At 42.3% G+C, this 18,321-nt stretch overlaps 1 protein-coding gene across 1 annotated transcript; it reads left to right on the top strand.

Annotated features, from left to right (window-relative positions):
• Nucleotides 1-4,905: 4,905 nt before the first annotated feature.
• LOC311111908 (alpha-parvin) lies at nucleotides 4,906-17,498 on the top strand. Its single transcript, XM_084154828.1, has 13 exons — nucleotides 4,906-5,208; nucleotides 7,811-7,900; nucleotides 8,044-8,114; nucleotides 8,236-8,338; nucleotides 8,493-8,633; nucleotides 9,592-9,707; nucleotides 9,820-9,878; nucleotides 10,885-10,904; nucleotides 11,072-11,133; nucleotides 11,220-11,288; nucleotides 11,378-11,479; nucleotides 11,586-11,658; nucleotides 15,898-17,498. Exons 1-13 carry the CDS (start codon nucleotides 5,073-5,075, stop codon nucleotides 15,972-15,974), a joined length of 1,119 nt encoding a protein of 372 aa, XP_084010954.1. The 5' UTR covers nucleotides 4,906-5,072; the 3' UTR covers nucleotides 15,975-17,498.
• Nucleotides 17,499-18,321: the final 823 nt, after the last annotated feature.

The raw sequence follows: 18,321 nt of genomic DNA, 5'->3' as shown, positions 1-18,321 counted from the left end.
TGAGACATACAGGTGTGTCTCTTTTGTGTTGTACTAAAGGTATTCTATTTTATTCATCTGCTGCCTTCAGAGCATTCAACCCAAAGCATAGATGTGAGATTGTCAATTGAGAAATGCCAACCATTTTACCTTGGCCATTGGAGCTATCAAGTCAAGGGTAAATGTGCATAGCTAACATTATTTGGTAATTGAGTGATCAATAGGACAGAATATAATAAATGATTTGTAAAGAATGTGTAAATGCATTTTTTAAGAAAAAAACAGTTTTGTCCAGGGGCAATTTTTTCATGTGGTATTTGAGCTATTTAATGTCTTCAGAAATTACAGAACAATTACTTGCGAAGGTAAATTGCACTCAACTGAAGTAGCACACTCTCTTGACAGTCAATTAAAGTTGACCTCCTTGACATGAAATGTTCTATTCAGCAGCTGTGCTTTGTAAATCACTGACTGATTATAGTCATATGGGCGGAAGGTAGCTTAATGGTTAAGAGTGTTGTGCCAGTAACCGAAAGGTCGCTGGTTCTAATCCCTGAGCTGACTAGGTGAAAAATCTGTCGATGTGCCCTTGAGCAAGGCACTTAACCCTAGTTGCTCTGGATAAGAGTGTCTCCTAAATGACTGAAATGTAAAATATGTGGATGGTTAAGGGACTGAGGACTGTTTTTCCTATCTGACCTGGATGAGATTAACTTTGAGCCTCTGATGACACCCACTGGCGGAATCACTGTTTTCAATAACAGTGTGCTATGGCTCCACTTTCTACTCTGACTCACACCTTCCCCTCAGTCTGATCCCTGATCTATGTCACTGTCCCAGGAGAGGGAGGGTGATGAAACATTCATATATAGTGCCTGTATGTGCATGTATGTATGTTTGCCTGTGTATCTCACTCTCCCCTACTCTGTCTCTCCCCTGCCACTGTACTGTATGTCTGCCTCTCTGTCTGTGAGGGTCTTCCTCTCTTGTCTCCACCTTTTCCTTTTCCTGTTGTACCTCTTGCCCCTTCCTTCCTCCTCTGTCATCACCCGTTGCTGTGCAGCTCTGCTAGGCAATAGCAATACCCTCTGGACTCTAGTTCTCACAGTGACTATTGTGATCTCAACTCTGGAAAAAATAAACTTTAAAAGGGTCAAATGAGGTTATCTAAGTTATTAAGTGATCACTTTTATGAGTCATTTACGGGTTGGCAACTACCATCTACTACAGCTCATAACAGTGTAAGTGAATGATTCTATCCTACTGATTCTATTTCATGTCCTCTAACATGTCATTGGAACAGGTAACCACTAGAGAGCACTGTTGTTTAGAAAGAGGCTCATATCAAGGGATCATGGAAATGACCCAAAAATGCCTCTATGTAATTGTTTAATATGTGGGTTCAGGCATTGGCCAGCATAAACATGTTTAAGAGAACAAAGGCCTACAGCATACCAATAGAATCGGAACACTTTCTTCCTCTTTCTCTCTCCAACTTTCTCACTTGTTCAGCTCACTGAACCATTTATGCCATCAGCTTCAGGCAGGTTTATATTGGTATCACAATATGCACAGTGGCTGATTTGATATCTCTCCTATCAGACCACACTGGCTGCTCCATGCTTAATGTCATTTACAACAGGATGAAATCTCGCCTGAATAATCGTATTGCTCAAGGGAGGGTCTGTTTGATCCCCAGTGTTTGGCTCCCATTATATGGCTCACCTCTCTATTGTTAGATAAGGCAGTTCGGTGACAAACAGGCCAAGTTGTACAGGACAGACTGCATTATCTTCCCAAGGGAAAGGTTAAGGTGCTCTGAATACCACGACCTACAGTCACATCTCAATCTGACAAACAATGTGACCGTGTGCCAACCTGTCAGAACCAACATGTGATCATCACTGAACCAGATTCTAATGAAGTCTATCAGTTGAAGGAAATTAAAGATTTCAGTTTCTATTTTGGGAACCTGCTGAATAGCTAGCTATCAGTTGTGATAACCGCTTCTATTCATTTATTTTATACATTTTGTATAACCACATCTCTTGACGTCAGTTATTTAACATGGAACAGATGTCTGGGCAAGTGGAGGTACCAGATGCTATATAGTACAGTACCTAAGGGTTATCTGCCTATTAACTGGCTAGTGATATTAAATTCAATCACTGGCTGAGAACAAATCATGCAAAGTCATTTAGACCCAGCACACACTCCTTGTTTACGCAATTGAAGAGAACAGAGATGCAGTTTAAAAGCATTTAGCCCAACCAAACTGCACAGATGATCTCTTTGGCATTGGATTACTTGTCTGTCATGGACACAGCATTTAATGCCTGGAGATGGAATTGGTGAGAGCTGGGGTTAACTTAGACCAGTTATGAAGGGCAAGTCAAGTATCACAGTGATAACTCAAGTCTGTTTTGATGTGTGCACAAGTGTTTGTGTGTGTCACTGCTGCATCTGAGGTGTCCTCTGCCTGTGAACTTGACAGTCCTTAACCTGGGCAACGTTTTGAAATAACAGCAGTGTATCAGTCAAGAGGCATGTTGTTAATTCAGTACGTTATGATCAGCGTGTTCTGGGAGTCCACCTGCGAGCCGCACTCATGACGTAAGGGCTCAGATGAGACAGTAGTCTATTGTGTAGGGTGACAGGGTGCATGGCCCTGGATGGTGGATAGAGAGGTGGGACTTCAGTGAGAGGAAGGGGAGCATTTTAGGGTTTTATTCTTTGTTATTCTTTGTGTCTGTGGAGCTGACCACAGCGGGGAGTTAAAGGAGGCACAGAGGAGGCCGGATGCCGAGGTCGAGGGGATGTGGAGGTGTAAGGAGGAGGGCTGTGCGCTCAGTGCTTCCCCTCCTCTCTAACGTGCTCCTCATGCCTCACTCCACAGCAGGATCCTTCAGCACAGGGGAAAATCTAACAGAGCTGACACGGCCATGGGGGAACACATGCACTGACAAATAATCACACAAGCCCTATCACAGATCTCTCTCATTAATTGTGTCTAGTCTCAAGAGTTACATTCCCACCTCTGCATGTGATCAACACAACAGAAGCTGCAGGCACATGTTGAATGTGATTTCAGAAATCATTGTATCTCTAACAGCAGAGCAAAGACCGATATGAGGTTTCAGTCACACAAAACATATGTCAAGTGGCCCTGCTCTTACCCCTCACTGTCTTTCACAGAACTGAGTATTGCACAGCAAGGGGCATTGGTAGAATGATGCTGTAAAATGGAATCCACTGCAGAGGTCACTGTTCATTGTTGTATCTGCCTGTCCTCTCTGCTCATCCCCGTGGACTACAATGTGACTATGGACTGACCCTGGGAGCATTTCATATTTTCATGTAAATGCCCTTATCTTAAATGGAAAAAAACAGTCGTTCACACAGGTTATATAATAACAATGATTAGCATTAAAAAAGAATAGCAATCTGAGATGAAATTGCAGTGAAATTACAGAAGCTGTGAGCGGCAATGAAAATAGAATGCTGTGGAGAGGATAAACCAAAATAATTCACAATTTCATTATCTTAGCACTTTCCAAATCATTCCCTTAAATGGAACAAATGTTCCCCCAGCAAAAAAACACATTGTTACAGTAAATATATCTCAGAAGAGTAATAGCTACATGTGTTAATTATAAATAATGTCTCAGGAGAAATACTGTATGTAGGACTTCTATTCCTTTTACTGTATAACTCCTGATGGCAGAAGAAAAATCTATAAGTTGGTAAGCATGCTCTTAGTCATATCAGTTGAGTGCTAATATCAGTCAATTTGATTACGTAATTCTTAAAGCCTGCCTTAAAACAAGCTGCTATGAGCATATCTGTCCATCTCTTGTCAAATAACAGAACGTCAGTCTAGTGAGAAATGCATTTGAAAGCTTGGTCAGATGGGTCAAACTCAATGTTAGAGCTCTTGGGGTGAAGTGGCCCCTTGTCTGAGGCCAGACGTCCAGGCCAGAGGAGCTCCTCACTGTCTGCACCAGGGCCATGCCACAGATAGTCCAACAGTACTGCATGGAAAATATCTCCTCTAATGACAGCCCAGCGCAAGGCCAGGGCCATTGTGCATTTTGTTTACATGGCTTTGTTCACATAATTGTATCAAAAGAGAGGGCAAAAGGGCTGCACTGTGAATAGGCCTTTTGTCAACCCAGCGTTTTTCATAAAACTAGACAGCAAGAGTATGTTCCTATTATTGAAAAAACAATACACAAAAATGTATTTATTATCATCTGCATATTTGATTACATTCCAAAATGTTGGAGGTAAATAATGTGGCAGCAATGTGTAGGCCTGTGTTGTCAAGTAGAGGCTTGAATGTAATTGATTTGCTAACAGCTCTCATCACTTGCCTGGTCAGCTGTGCTAGCTAGACCATGTTCACAGATCATTAGCAGAACGAGGCAACAAAGCAAGGAAGCCAGTTAATTGATCCTGTCTGTGGTAAATAAGCAATCATGTATTGATCTGGCTCAACACTGATTGAGTCAGCTGCCTTGTCTTACCCATTCTCCCCCACTAAGGATGGGGGTCCTTGAACAAGTTTGTTACACTCCTTGTTAGGACTGAAGAATAAGTGTGCTGTACATCATTGGTGATATATCCTATATTGGCCTTGTTCTAGCCCCATGGAAACACATGTTTAGCATAAGTAAAATAAAACTGATGGAGAATGATATTGCTGAAAGTAAAAAAAACCTGGATAGCAGAAAAACAATGGAAAAATACGTTTGATAATTTCGCTGGATTAATTTTCCTATGAATAGGATCGAAAACCCTCTGATTCTTTTATATTATCGGTTCTTGATTCACTATACCGATATTCCTCATAGCTGGACAGGCTGCTGCGTTGCGTTTTCCTGTTTGCTTATTTTTCCTATATCCATGAAAAGTGGGTGGGAATGGGACTGGTTCGGGAATCAAATAACAGGGAGACGTCGGATGGCTGCGCAAATACTTGGAATTCCGGTTCCGTCGTTGGCTATTCCGTCAATTTTGACAAGCAGAAAGTTGTTTCTATGATAGGCTACAACACAGTCTCAATAGCTTGAATACTTAGTAATAAACTAGAAATGGCTTCTTCGCCACAGAAATCACCTTCTTCTCCCAAATCCCCGACTCCAAAATCACCACCTTCAAGAAAAAAAGATGACTCTTTCCTTGGAAAACTCGGGGGAACTTTGGCCAGAAGAAAAAAGGCAAAAGAAGGTTCGTTCATTAGGCTATATTTGGTTTATTATTAAGGCATCTACATAAAAAGGTTGACATCACGAAAGCTAAAAAGGATTAGAAATCAAATATGATTCCTGTTGAATAGTAGGCTAAAGTAGGCTATATGCTATAAATAGCCACATTCCACAGTTTTCTATTTCAGAATTGAACATTTCGTTGAATAGATTAATTACAGTTTTTGCGTGAAAACAAGCTAAGAAACATTGCTATATGGTGCTTTCAAGACAACTTGGAACTCGGAAAAAACTAGGTCAAATCATGACGTCGGTGATCTTCATGTCGGAAAGTCGGAGCTCTAGAAAGATGCCCGAGTTCCCGACTTGGAATTCCGAGTTGGTTGACCGTTCAAAAAAACATTAAAATCAAATCAAATTTTACTTGTCACATACACATGTTTAGCAGATGTTATTGATGGTGTTGCGAAATGCTTGTGTTTCTAGCTCCAACAGTGCAGTATATCTAACAATTCAAAAACATTCTCAGTCGGAGCTCGTTTTTTTCCCGAGTTCCCAGTTGTTTTGAACGCGGCAATAGTATAGGCCTACTTGTAATTGCTGAGGTGTGTCTATTTTCATGACGTCATTTTGTATACGTCAACGGGGATGGTGACTGAAAGACCCTCTTCATGTTTGATGTCTGCATCTATCATCAAATAACTGTGATAATAATTTAGATTATTTTGTTTTTGATGAGGTGGACAGCATCTATTTGGGTTTTATTACATTGTATCTGTCCAAGCCATAGCAGGAGAAAGCTGTGTGTCTCTGTGTTTACAGTACACATCCTGAACTACTGCCATGTAAGGATAAGAGGCTGCTGGTATTCATTCCATCACAGATGTCTTCACCAAGGAAGGAGGGAAAAGTCCCATGCTGTCTCCAGCACAACCACTGCCTGAGTTCAGACCAGAGGCTGCCAAGGCCTTCATAGTTTCACATTTATTTAAATCATACCTTCAATTAAGTATTAATTAGACAAGCACTTGAGTTTTCGTTGAATCTTTTTGGTACATGAGCAAGCATCAAGTATGATTAAATGTCTGAAGAACTATTATTGTTTATAACGTCTCTTGGAAGACACTTTGACCCATTTTCATTAATTACATTTGAAGCATATCTTTTGATACAGACATGCCCTATATATACTCCTGTGATTGAAATAATTTGTCTACCCTACCTGTGAAAGTGAGTCTGCAGCTGAGCCCCATTCACCAAAATACCGAACTGATACTGACAAACCTGGTCCTGTAGGGGTACGTTCCATGGAGGGCCTCTCCACTGCCATGACAACAACATACAGTATTTCAATTATATGAGCGTTATTGTGAACCATATTGTGTCTCTACCTGTGAACTGAGGAGCTGTCCTTTCAGATCAGAGAGACAGAGACAGAGAGGTTTACATTATCCAGATGATGCTTTTGTGTTGGTTCAACAATCTGTTGAAGAACCAAATAGATGCAGCTCTTTTAGTGTGAGGAAGGAGGAAGGTATCTCTGTCTCTGTGGATTAGGCCTGAACAGCAGAGGGAGGTCTTGGTGTTGATTACTAACAGGATATTGACATCTCCAGGGGGGTGCTTTCTCTGTTTGGGAGGAAACTGAAAAAAACCTATCGTAGTTTGTTCAGCAGGCCTTTATCACGTTATGTTATGCAGCTCTGCATCAGTGCTATAGTGATCTTACTGACATATCAACTGGTCCGGACAGGAACTGGCAGTACTGGCACCATGGCCAGGCAGAGCGGTCAGGTTGTCACATCACCTGTGTGAATTCCCCACATGTGCCAATTTGCACGACGCCAGGTGAGGTAAGTGAAATGATCAGGGAAGGAGGCGGATGCTCAGGATAGCAGCGTGAGACCGAGCATAGATCTATGAACGCCTAGCAACTGGAGGGAGAGCATGGCCTTGTCCTGTGTGGGGCGATGTGTCTCAGAGAGAAAGCTTTTTTTTCTAAGAGGTAATGGCTATCAGCATGGTCTGAGCTATCAGAGCAACTGACCATGACTGCTTAGTTAATAGACATACACTCTGTCACATCTCCTCCAATTTAGGGTAATGGTGTGATTGGCTCATTCTGGGAGTCTCCCCATGTAGTATTATCACTGGCTACAATGAGGCGCTTCAATTTATTGATCAAAGCTAGACTGAGATCTCTCTCTCCTGGCTAACCCGAACGTGACCAAAGATAACCGGTTATAATTAGAGACATGCTTTGTGAGCCAACTCTTCCCAGTAAAACCAATGTGCCATAATACTGACAACCTGGCATGAAGAGCACAGCTTAACCTGAAGAAAAGAGCCCTAAATTGGGTGGAATGGGTGTAGAGCACAGCTTTAGGTGAGTAGAGGAAAGACTCACTCTCTCTGTTATTTGTCTACATGTGAGCTTTACTGCTGAGATGATGAGGGCCAATATTGTGTGTTGCTGATGCTATTTGACTTGCCCTCCGATTTTCTCCGCTGGACACATTTTCCTGCCCATCAACTCAATGGAGGTCTCAGTACAGTTGTATAATAATGAGCCTGTCACCCATTGAGTCAGGCCACTAAAGGTCTCTGCTTCTCTGCTTCTGCAGTGTCTGAGCTCCAGGAGGAGGGGATGAATGCCATCAACCTGCCCCTCAGCCCCATCCCCTTTGAGCTGGACCCGGAGGACACCATGCTGGGTAAGGCGTCCATCTCCACTCTTGCAGTGTATCGCACACAAACACACACACACACACACACGCTCTCACTTTCTCGCTCTCTCTTGTGCTCTCTCTCATTGTCTATATTCTAAACCTATGTGTGTGTGTGTGTGTGGTTCTAGAGGAGAATGAGGTTCGCACCATGGTTGACCCTAACTCCAGGAATGACCCCAAACTGCAAGAACTGATGAAGGTGTGAGATATAAAATAACTGCTGTATGTCACAATCAAAGCATTGGAAAGCAATATTGGGTGCCTTATGAATGTATAGTGTGTATGTGCCTGTTAAATTCCATATCATGTTTTGTATGCAGGTACTCATAGACTGGATCAATGATGTGCTGGTGGGGGAGAGAATCATTGTCAAAGACCTGGCTGAGGACTTATACGATGGGCAGGTTCTGCAGAAACTCTTTGGTACAGTATTTAATTCCCTCCAAAACATCCCTGCTATGCTTGCAATGCAGCACATTATTCTCTGGCATTTGACTGATTCCAATTGGATTTGATGGTCCTCCCTGTGTTTTCGTTGTATGACAATAAAACATATTTATTTATTTTTGTATTACAGAGAAGCTGGAGGGTGAGAGGCTGAATGTGGCTGAGGTGACCCAGTCTGAGATAGCCCAGAAGCAGAAGCTGCAGACGGTTCTGGAGAAGATCAACGACACTCTGAAGGTCTCAATCAGAAACATCAAATGGACCGTTGACTGTAGGTGACATGTTTCACATAGCGCTGTTTCATTCGAATCCCTTGTATTCTATACATTTGTTAATGTTTTTTTGGAATGTGTTGATCAAAGTTATTATTATGACAATGGTGTGTGTAAAAGACAATGTAAAGGTGATGTAATAAGGTAATGCTTGTTTGGTCATTTTGTTGGGTGACAGAGAGGCACAGAGGCAAAGTTCACATTGGACTAATCTGCACCCTGCTGACCATAGAAGTAATCCCTGTCTCAAGAGGTGGGAGGTCACGGTACTCAGCATGTCAATGAAAAAACTCATTGTCTTATTTCCTTTTTCAATGTTTATTTTTTAAGGATATGCTGAAGCCATGTTTTTTTCCCGTTGGTTTATTATTCTTTGGTGTATTGTAACCTTCTAATTCTCTTAAATTACAGTTTAATTTTCTTTGTTCTTTTTATCCTTTGTAGATGATCTAAAAGCACTTCAGGAAATCAATAGGATTGTTTTTGATTGTAATCAAAGGACAGCTAATCCCTTTGTTTTTCACTCATATCCTCCCATACAGGTTCTCTAAATAGTAAATGCAATATTTTTGTGGTAAATTATCATATTTTACATGTATTTTGGAATTCCATCTTTCAAGAAGCAGCCTGATGTATCAGTCACATGACACTCCAGACAACAAGAATGGAAAGGGTTTTTACAGTTTCTAACAAAGGCACATTACTTCTACCCCAAAGACACAAGTTTATTTTATACTTGACACTGAGTTTATCGTTTTGTTTTTTACCTTTGTTTAACCTTCAACTTGGCATTGTGAAAGCTGAGAGTCACCTATCTTGATAATTGTGAAAAAATTGAATTTCTTATCTAAACCCTGCTCCAGTGCACCAGCGTGTGGATCATCTGTTTAATGACAATGCCCAGTGGATGTACTATAACATTCCTCTCATTCCTTCCCTCTTTCTTTTCACCCCTAGCCGTCCATGCTAAAAGCATCGTGGCCATTCTCCATTTATTGGTGGCGCTGTCTCAGCACTGCCGCGCCCCCATCCGCCTACCTGATCATGTGTCCATTCAAGTTGTGGTTGTACAGGTATAGTCCTTTGCTGCTACATTTTGTACCACAAAAAGGGAACCCCCCCCCCAAAAAAAAAAGAAATAGAGTGAAAATTCCGATTTTCACAATTGTCTGTTGTTCCCCACAGAAACGGGAGGGGATCCTGCAGTCTCGCCAGGTTCAGGAAGAGATCACAGGGAACACGGAGTATGTCTTCACTGTCGTCCCTTTTAGCTAACTATGTACAGATGTCTCAATGAAACTACCCAACTTGTGCTGTCTTCCACAAGGCCTTTATCAGACCCTCAGGGGGATGAAGAGAAAATGTCAGAAAATTGTTTATAGAGGCAGCCAAGAAAATGAAGGCCAATGTTTAAGGAAAGAAGGCCTTAGAAACTTGGCAGTGAAGATTATGTTAATTGTATCATTTGCTTTCCATATTCAAAGGTAATGGAGGTATAAGTATGAGGGATGAGAACCGAACACAATCATGGAAAGGTCATTCAAAACAAGGTGATTATTGGGCAAATCACATGTTTGTAAATATATGTTTACAAATCAGTCAGCAAATGAGTCCGCTGGGCATTGATGCAGTTGGAACAATTGAGGGACTGATGAGGGGTATGGAACGGCCTCTCCCGGTCTCGCGTTAAAGTGGAAAGACAATGCGGACACGCCAACTCCTTGGGGGGCCGATATGGACAGTTGGAGCCCCATGCTGATGGGCAGATTTAGTGAGGGGAGGGGGGGTTCAGGGGTCTGCCCCTGCCAGCCCCACCACTGCTTTATGGAGCTGCAGCTGATTAATAGTGGTCCAACGGGTGCAAATCAGCTCTGGAGATAAGAGGGAGGGGCCCTGGGCTGTTGTCCTACGAGAGGCAGCAGCTGCTAAAGCATGCCTCTGCCGAGGAAGATTGGACCGTGAAGACAAGCCACTGCCTCCCGGGCACATGTCCACCAGGCAGGCCCACCACACAGCGTTTGATCGGACCGCTCCTTGGATAGAACCACAACGCAGATCTCTTTGTTTGTCTTCCTGCCTGGCCCTCTTGATTAGACCATCTGCATTCAATTAATATTTTCCAGTTTAAACAGTCCTAGTTTATTTTTTCTTCTCATTTGAACTTGTCTGTTTCGTCCAATGTTTTTCTCTAGTGCTGTGATTAGACAGTACGATACCAGTGCTGAAATACATTGTTCTCTTTTCTTGCAGGGCTCTATCAGGAAGACATGGTAAGCATTTTCACTTTGTTGTAATGAAAGAAGAAATTTGCCATATTACCATACATTTATTTTAGTTAATTTGCCATTACATTATTACTATTTTATTCCTTCTATATTACTAAAATGAACATTCTGATGTCTGTTATTGTAATAGTTTAACCTCTATTCGATTTCAGAGCGAGATGCGTTTGACACCTTGTTTGACCATGCACCAGACAAGCTGAATGTGGTGAAAAAGGCAAGTCTCCATCCTAATTAGAAAAATAGACGGTATTCATTGTTTGTGTAACATTTACATTTACTGAATACCTGCCCTTCTTGCAGACGCTGATCACCTTTGTGAACAAGCACTTGAACAAGTTGAACCTGGAGGTGTCTGAATTGGATACACAGGTGAGATTCCTTTGATTCCATTTGAATATAACTGCTTATGATTTGAAGATGAACCTGGTCATTATTAGTTTGTTTTACCTGTCATAAAGTTTGCTGATGGTGTGTACCTGGTGTTGCTGATGGGACTGCTTGAGGGTTACTTTGTTCCTCTCGTCAACTTCTTCCTAACGCCAGAGCATTTTGACCAAAAGGTAGGCTACATTGTAAATCAGACTAATTTTCATCCCTTACAAATAGTTTACAGTGAGCTGCTTACTGGACTGGCATGGCTCATGCTGGATTTCTTTTCCTATATAGGTGCACAATGTGACCTTCTCCTTTGAGCTGATGCAAGATGGCGGCCTGGAGAAACCCAAGCCACGGGCAGAGGGTGTGTGGCTTCATTCTGTACACATAAATTGTTTCTGAAAGAAAGATATGTGACAGCAGAATTTCAAAATTGTGTCTTTCGGGATTAAACAACAACAACAACATGTCGGGAATGTTCTTCCCTTTGGGCAGTATTCATTCAACACTCTTTATATCAGAGCATGCCTTCTAATCATAACAATAGAGAGAGAGAGCAAGTATCAATTTTAGTCATTTAGCAGACTCTTATCCAAAGCGCCGGAGAAGATGGCTGCCGTTTTACAGCCCTCTAACCAATTGTACTATTATGTGTGTTTTTCCGCGTTATTTGTAATTTATTTTGTACATAATGTTTCTGCCATCGTCTCTTATAACCAAAGAGAGCTTCTGGATATCAGGACAGCGATTACTCACCTCGCATTGGACGAAGATTTTTTCTTCAACGAGGCGTTCGCGAAGGATATCCTACAGACAACCGACAAGGCCCAGATCCCCGTCATTCGCGTGAGGAAGAGACGGAGATATCGCGGACGCAGATCCGGGTGCCTTGTAAGGATCCGACGGCGAGCGAGTAAACTGCCTCTCCCATCAATCCTATTAGCCAACGTTCAATCTTTTGAGAATAAAATTGACGATTTAAGATTACGGTTATCCTACCAACGGGACATTAAAAACTGTAATATCTTATGTTTCACGGAGTCGTGGCTGAACGACAACAATGATAACATTCAGCTAGCAGGCTATACGCTACATCGGCAGGACAGAACGTCTGACTCTGGTAAGACAAGGGGTGGCGGTCTCTGTATATTTGTAAACAACAGCTGGTGCACAAAATCAAATACTAAGGAAGTCTCAAGGTTTTGCTCGCCTGAGGTAGAGTATCTTATGATAAGCTGTAGACCACACTATTTACCAAGAGAGTTTTCATCTATATTTTTCATAGCTGTCTATTTACCACCACAAACCAATGCTGGCATTAAGATTGCACTGAATGAGTTGTACAAGGCCATTAATCAACAGGAAAACGCTCATCCAGATGCAGCGCTCCTAGTAGCCGGGGACTTTAATGCAGGGAAACTTAAATCCGTTCTACCTAATTTCTACCAGCATGTTAAATGTGCAACCAGAGGGAAAAAAACTCTAGACCACCTTTACTCCACACACAGAGACGCATACAAAGCTCTCCCTCGCCCTCCATTTGGCAAATCTGACCATAACTCTATCCTCCTGATTCCTGCTTATAAGCAAAAACTGAAGCAGGAAGCACCAGTGATTCGGTTAATAAAAAAGTGGTCAGATGACGCAGATGCTAAGCTACAGGACTGTTTTGCTAGCACAGACTGGAACATGTTCCGGGATTCTTCAGACAGCATTGAGGAGTACACCACATCAGTCACTGGCTTCATCAATAAGTGCATCGATGATGTCGTCCCCACAGTGACCGTACGTACATACCCCAACCAGAAGCCATGGATTACAGAAAACATCCGCACTGAGCTAAAGGGTAGAGCTGCCGCTTTCAAGGAACGGGACTCTAACCCGGACGCTTATAAGAAATCCCGCTATGACCTCCGACGAACCATCAAACAGGCAAAGAGTCAATACAGGTCTAAGATTGAATCATACTACACTGGCTCTGACGCTCGTCGGATGTGGCAGGGCTTGAAAACTATTACAGACTACAAAGGGAAGCACAGCCGCGAGCTGCCCAGTGACACAAGCCTACCAGACGAGCTAAACCACTTCTATGCTCGCTTCGAGGCAAGCAACACTGAAGCATGCATGAGAGCACCAGCTGTTCCGGACGACTATGTGATCACGCTCTCCGTAGCCGATGTGAGTAAGACTTTTAAGCAGGTCAACATTCACAAGGCCGCAGGGCCAGACGGATTACCAGGACGTGTACTCCGAGCATGTGCTGACCAACTGGCAAGTGTCTTCACTGACATTTTCAACATGTCCCTGACTGAGTCTGTAATACCAACATGTTTCAAGCAGACCACCATAGTCCCCGTGCCCAAGAACTCTAAGATAACCTGCCTAAATGACTACCGACCCTAGCACTGACGTCTGTAGCCATGAAGTGCTTTGAAAGACTGGTCATGGCTCACATCAACAGCATAATCCCAGAAACCCTAGACCCACTCCAATTTGCATACCGCCCCAACAGATCCACGGATGATGCAATCTCTATCGCACTCCACACTGCCCTTTCCCACCTGGACAAGAGGAACACCTACGTGAGAATGCTATTCATTGACTACAGCTCAGCATTCAACACCATAGTGCCCTCTAAGCTCATCACTAAGCTAAGGATCCTGGGACTAAACACCTCCCTCTGCAACTGGATCCTGGACTTCCTGACGGGCCGCCCCCAGGTGGTAAGGGTAGGTAACAACACATCTGCCACACTGATCCTCAACACGGGGGCCCCTCAGGGGTGCGTGCTCAGTCCCCTCCTGTACTCTCTGTTCACCCATGACTGCATGGCCAGGCACGACTCCAACACCATCATTAAGTTTGCCGACGACACAACAGTGGTAGGCCTGATCACCGACAACGATGAGACAGCCTATAGGGAGGAGGTCAGAGATCTGGCCGTGTGGTGCCAGGACAACAACCTCTCCCTCAACGTGACCAAGACAAAGGAGATGATTGTGGACTACAGGAAAAAAAAGAGGACTGAGCACGCCCCCATTCTCATCGACGGGGCTGTAGTGGAACAGGTTGAGAGCTTCAAGTTCCTTGGTGTCCACATCACCAACGAACTATCATGGTCCAAACACACCAAGACAGTCGTGAAGAGGGCACGACAAAGCCTATTCCCCCTCAGGAGACTAAAAAGATTTGTTATGGGTCCTCAGATCCTCAAAAAATTCTACAGCTGCACCATCGAGAGCATCCTGACTGGTTGCATCACCGCCTGGTATGGCAACTGCTTGGCCTCTGACCGCAAGGCACTACAGAGGGTAGTGCGTACGGCCCAGTACATCACTGGGGCAAAGCTCCCTGCCATCCAGGACCTCTATACCAGGCGGTGTCAGAGGAAGGCCCTCAAAATTGTCAAAGACTCCAGCCACCCTAGTCATAGACTGTTCTCTCTGCTACCGCACGGCAAGCGGTACCGGAGTGCCAAGTCTAGGTCCAAAAGACTTCTCAACAGCTTCTACCCCCAAGCCATAAGACTCCTGAACAGTTAATCATGGCTACCCGGACTATTTGCACTGCCCCCCCACCCCATCCTTTTTACGCTGCTGCTACTCTGTTAAGTATTTATGCATAGTCACTTTAACTCTACCCACATGTACATATTACCTCAACTACCTCAACTAGCCGGTGCCCCCGCACATTGACTCTGCAACGGTACCCCCCTGTATATATAGCCTCCCTACTGTCACTTTATTTTACTGTATATATAGCCTCCCTACTGTCACTTTATTTTACTTCTGCTCTTTTTTTCTCAACACTTTTTTTGTTGTTGTTTTATTCTTACTTTTTTTGTTTAAAATAAATGCACTGTTGGTTAAGGGCTGTAAGTAAGCATTTCACTGTAATGTCTGCACCTGTTGTATTCGGCGCATGTGACCAATAAAATTTGATTTGATTTGACTTACAGGCACTGCTTTGCTCAAGTGCACATCAACAGATTTTTCACCTAGTTGGCTCGGGGATTCGAACCTGCAACCTTTTGGTTTACTGGTTCTACACACTTAACCGCTGGGCTACCTACTGCCCTTTTTGATGTGGGATTACTTTTATCCCCTGGCTATTACCATTTGGCCGTTGGGTTAATTGAACTGAGGCCTGTAACAGTTTTAATGGTACGGTCAAGCACCAGTGAGTGGCCCATGATGACTGCATTGGGCTGTAACATTGAGTGTTCCCCTTTAGCTTTGATTTAAAGGTGGTTGCATGCCAAATTATAGCAATAGGCCTACTTAAAGCACACTGCAATCATAGCTTCATGGAAGCATGGGGCTCAGGCAACATCTGTTTTTATAATGCATCTTTCCTCATAGCGAAGATGAAAGATTCCAGTTTTGCTTCACTGGATGTAATGGGCTAATGTAGATCTTATAGGTGTTGTGTCTTAAGTATACAGTAGCTAGCAACAGGAGCTGGTTCCAATTACAGGCGATGTTTGAAGAAGGTATCATACAGCGTGTATATCGCAGCTCTGAATCTGGCTCATTTTAGATTTTTTTATTGTAAATGTTTCCCAGACTAAAGTCTGACTTTGGTTTTTCTGATCTTTTGGCAGATATTGTGAACTGTGACCTGAAGTCTACTCTGAGGGTACTCTACAACCTCTTCACCAAATACAGAAATGTGGAATAATGATAGGTACTTCACCGTTCATTCAGTTATATCGACGTATCTATCAAGCAAATGCCCTGTTTAGATGTATATTTCAGGGCAAACACAATGCATCTAATAGGGAGAGCACCCCTGTGTTAGCTTTGTCCTGCTGAAGGCACACTAAAACACAAGTACAGCACAGTATGTTGTAAAGTATTTTGATATGAAAATACATATATTTCAGTATTATTGAAGGTTAACTTAATGAATTATTGATTATGCCGTCCTATTGTTGAGTCATTGTCATGTTGAATGGTTCTTACCCATGTCATTCCGGGCCTACACCGTTTGAAGTCTACTTTGATTCACTTGCAACTACATGAAGGATCAGAATATTGATGTATTGAATGTATGACAGCTGGTTTTGTGCTTATCAAAGTATTAAGTTCCATCTTTTGAAAGAAACAAGAAGATTTGAATTGGCTCAGAATGTTTTTCATTGTTGTGCTTAAAGCATTGGGACCACGTACTGTACGCACTAAAAATATTTTGTACTTATCCAAAGCATGGTGTATAGCTGTTTTTGACTATTTGTTTATAATCTATTCATAAAAACGGTTTGCAAAGTAATGTTTCAGTGCAGTGTTTACTAAAACTCTACAGAACAGCAAGACCCCAGTACAGAGTGACAGTTTAAAAAAAAGTCAATTGTTGAGTATGATTTGAAAAGATAAACCATACCCTATATTGAACAGAACTAGCTAGTAGTGCTGAGAATGTAGTGTGGGAGTTTGACCAAAATGGATTCCTTTGTGTACTTTAATTTGAAGGTCGTAATAATTTCAGGTTTGATAATGGGCCTTGTGCTGTAGCAAACTTGTGGCATTCCTTCCCATGAAAACGTGTATGCTCTGTATTGTTAATATGCTATAATAATAATAATAATATGCCATTTAGCAGACGCTTTTATCCAAAGTGACTTACAGTCATATATCATCAAGTGAAATATAGAAGAGCACAGGAAAATACCGTCAGGATTTGGTGGCTTTACATAGATGGACTTTACCCAACTTGTATTACACCTGACAATGGACCGTTTCATAGTCAAATAATACTGTATTGGACTGTGGATGTTGGTGTAAGTGTCTGCTTTACAACGAGAACTTAGCTTACAGTATTGCCGAGAAGCAGAGGTGCACTACATGCAATTCATGAATTAATTTGCTAACCACGCACTGATGGAATGGCTTTGCTAAGTGCTTAGCTGCGAATAGGAAGGTCACATTTTTCCTTTGAGTAACAACATAATGCATGACAAGGTTACAATTAAAGTTTCAATGGAATTTCTTTGTGCCTGATTTGATCTATATAGCATGTTTCTTTTTTTAAATTGCTTCTCTTTAGGAGTTGGAATTCACTTATTTCAATTTACAGACACTTAAGATTAGTTAAGCTGCTTTTAGTGTGTTTGTCAACTTACTTAATTGAGCACAGAAATGAGTGAGAGGAGAAATGAGTGAGTTATCTTGTTTGAGTCTTCAAATAAAGTATAAAATACTCATAGCTCAGTTCTTTGTTTTCTTGATATTTCAGTTTTTCCTCTTGGTAATTTCTCTTGTGAACTGAGTTGTGAAATGAGTTGCTATCTTTCTACACATTATACTGTATAACCTCTGACCCTGTTTTCTTCATCCTGTTTTTTTTTTGTGTTTAACAAATACCACTATTTATATGAATTGAAGCCCAGAACTGAAGGCTTGGACCTTCAGGGGAGGATGTGACAACGTATTTGAGTACTCCATTGTTCTGACACATTTCTGGTCATGCTATTATCAGTCAAGCCCAGGGACTAAGAGCTCTGTGTTTTCATCAGAAAGCTGAAATGACCATCCATAATCAACTATCGTGCGCAAAGGTGTCTTGAACAGGAGCCTTTGCAGCCATTAAAGTAATTACCCTCCCATCGCTTCTTCTACATCCCTCCCTCCATTCATTATATCAAATAAGCCTCTACGCACGACTAACAGCCATGATACTCTCTTGCCTCCGTAGTGTAAGAGCTGCTCTTATGCTGAGAAAACACACACACACACAAAAGGTGAGGCAAGAAGTGAGTGATACTACTGATAAGTGGTTCATAGTTATTACAGGGTTGGCACTTTATGTTGGCATCTATTGATTGGCAACCAAGGATTCTGATCTGAAAGAATGAATTGGTCCTTCATTGAAGTTACTTGAAAGCACCTTTTTTCAATGTACCATATGGGTGTAAAGGCTTTACCTTGTACTCCTTTTGTATAGATGGTTTGTTACATTTCATGCTGAAGATGGCTTAAGACATTTTCCCTGTGTGCAATCAGTTTTTTCCTTTCCATGATGCTTCACA

The sequence above is a fragment of the Coregonus lavaretus genome, assembly GCF_964263955.1.
Source record: "Coregonus lavaretus genome assembly, chromosome: 37".
Classification (NCBI taxonomy): Eukaryota; Metazoa; Chordata; class Actinopteri; order Salmoniformes; family Salmonidae; genus Coregonus; species Coregonus lavaretus.
Note: the sequence above shows the minus strand (reverse complement) of the source record. Positions and strands in the feature narration are given on the sequence as shown.

Coding starts and splice junctions, on each gene's coding strand:
- LOC311111908 (XM_084154828.1), top strand. CDS start 5,073: ATGGCTTCTTCGCCACAGAAATCACCTTCTTCTCCCAAATCCCCGACT. Junction 5,209..7,810: donor AAGAAAAAAGGCAAAAGAAG/GTTCGTTCATTA, acceptor CTGCTTCTGCAG/TGTCTGAGCTCCAGGAGGAG. Junction 11,289..11,377: donor TGTCTGAATTGGATACACAG/GTGAGATTCCTT, acceptor CCTGTCATAAAG/TTTGCTGATGGTGTGTACCT.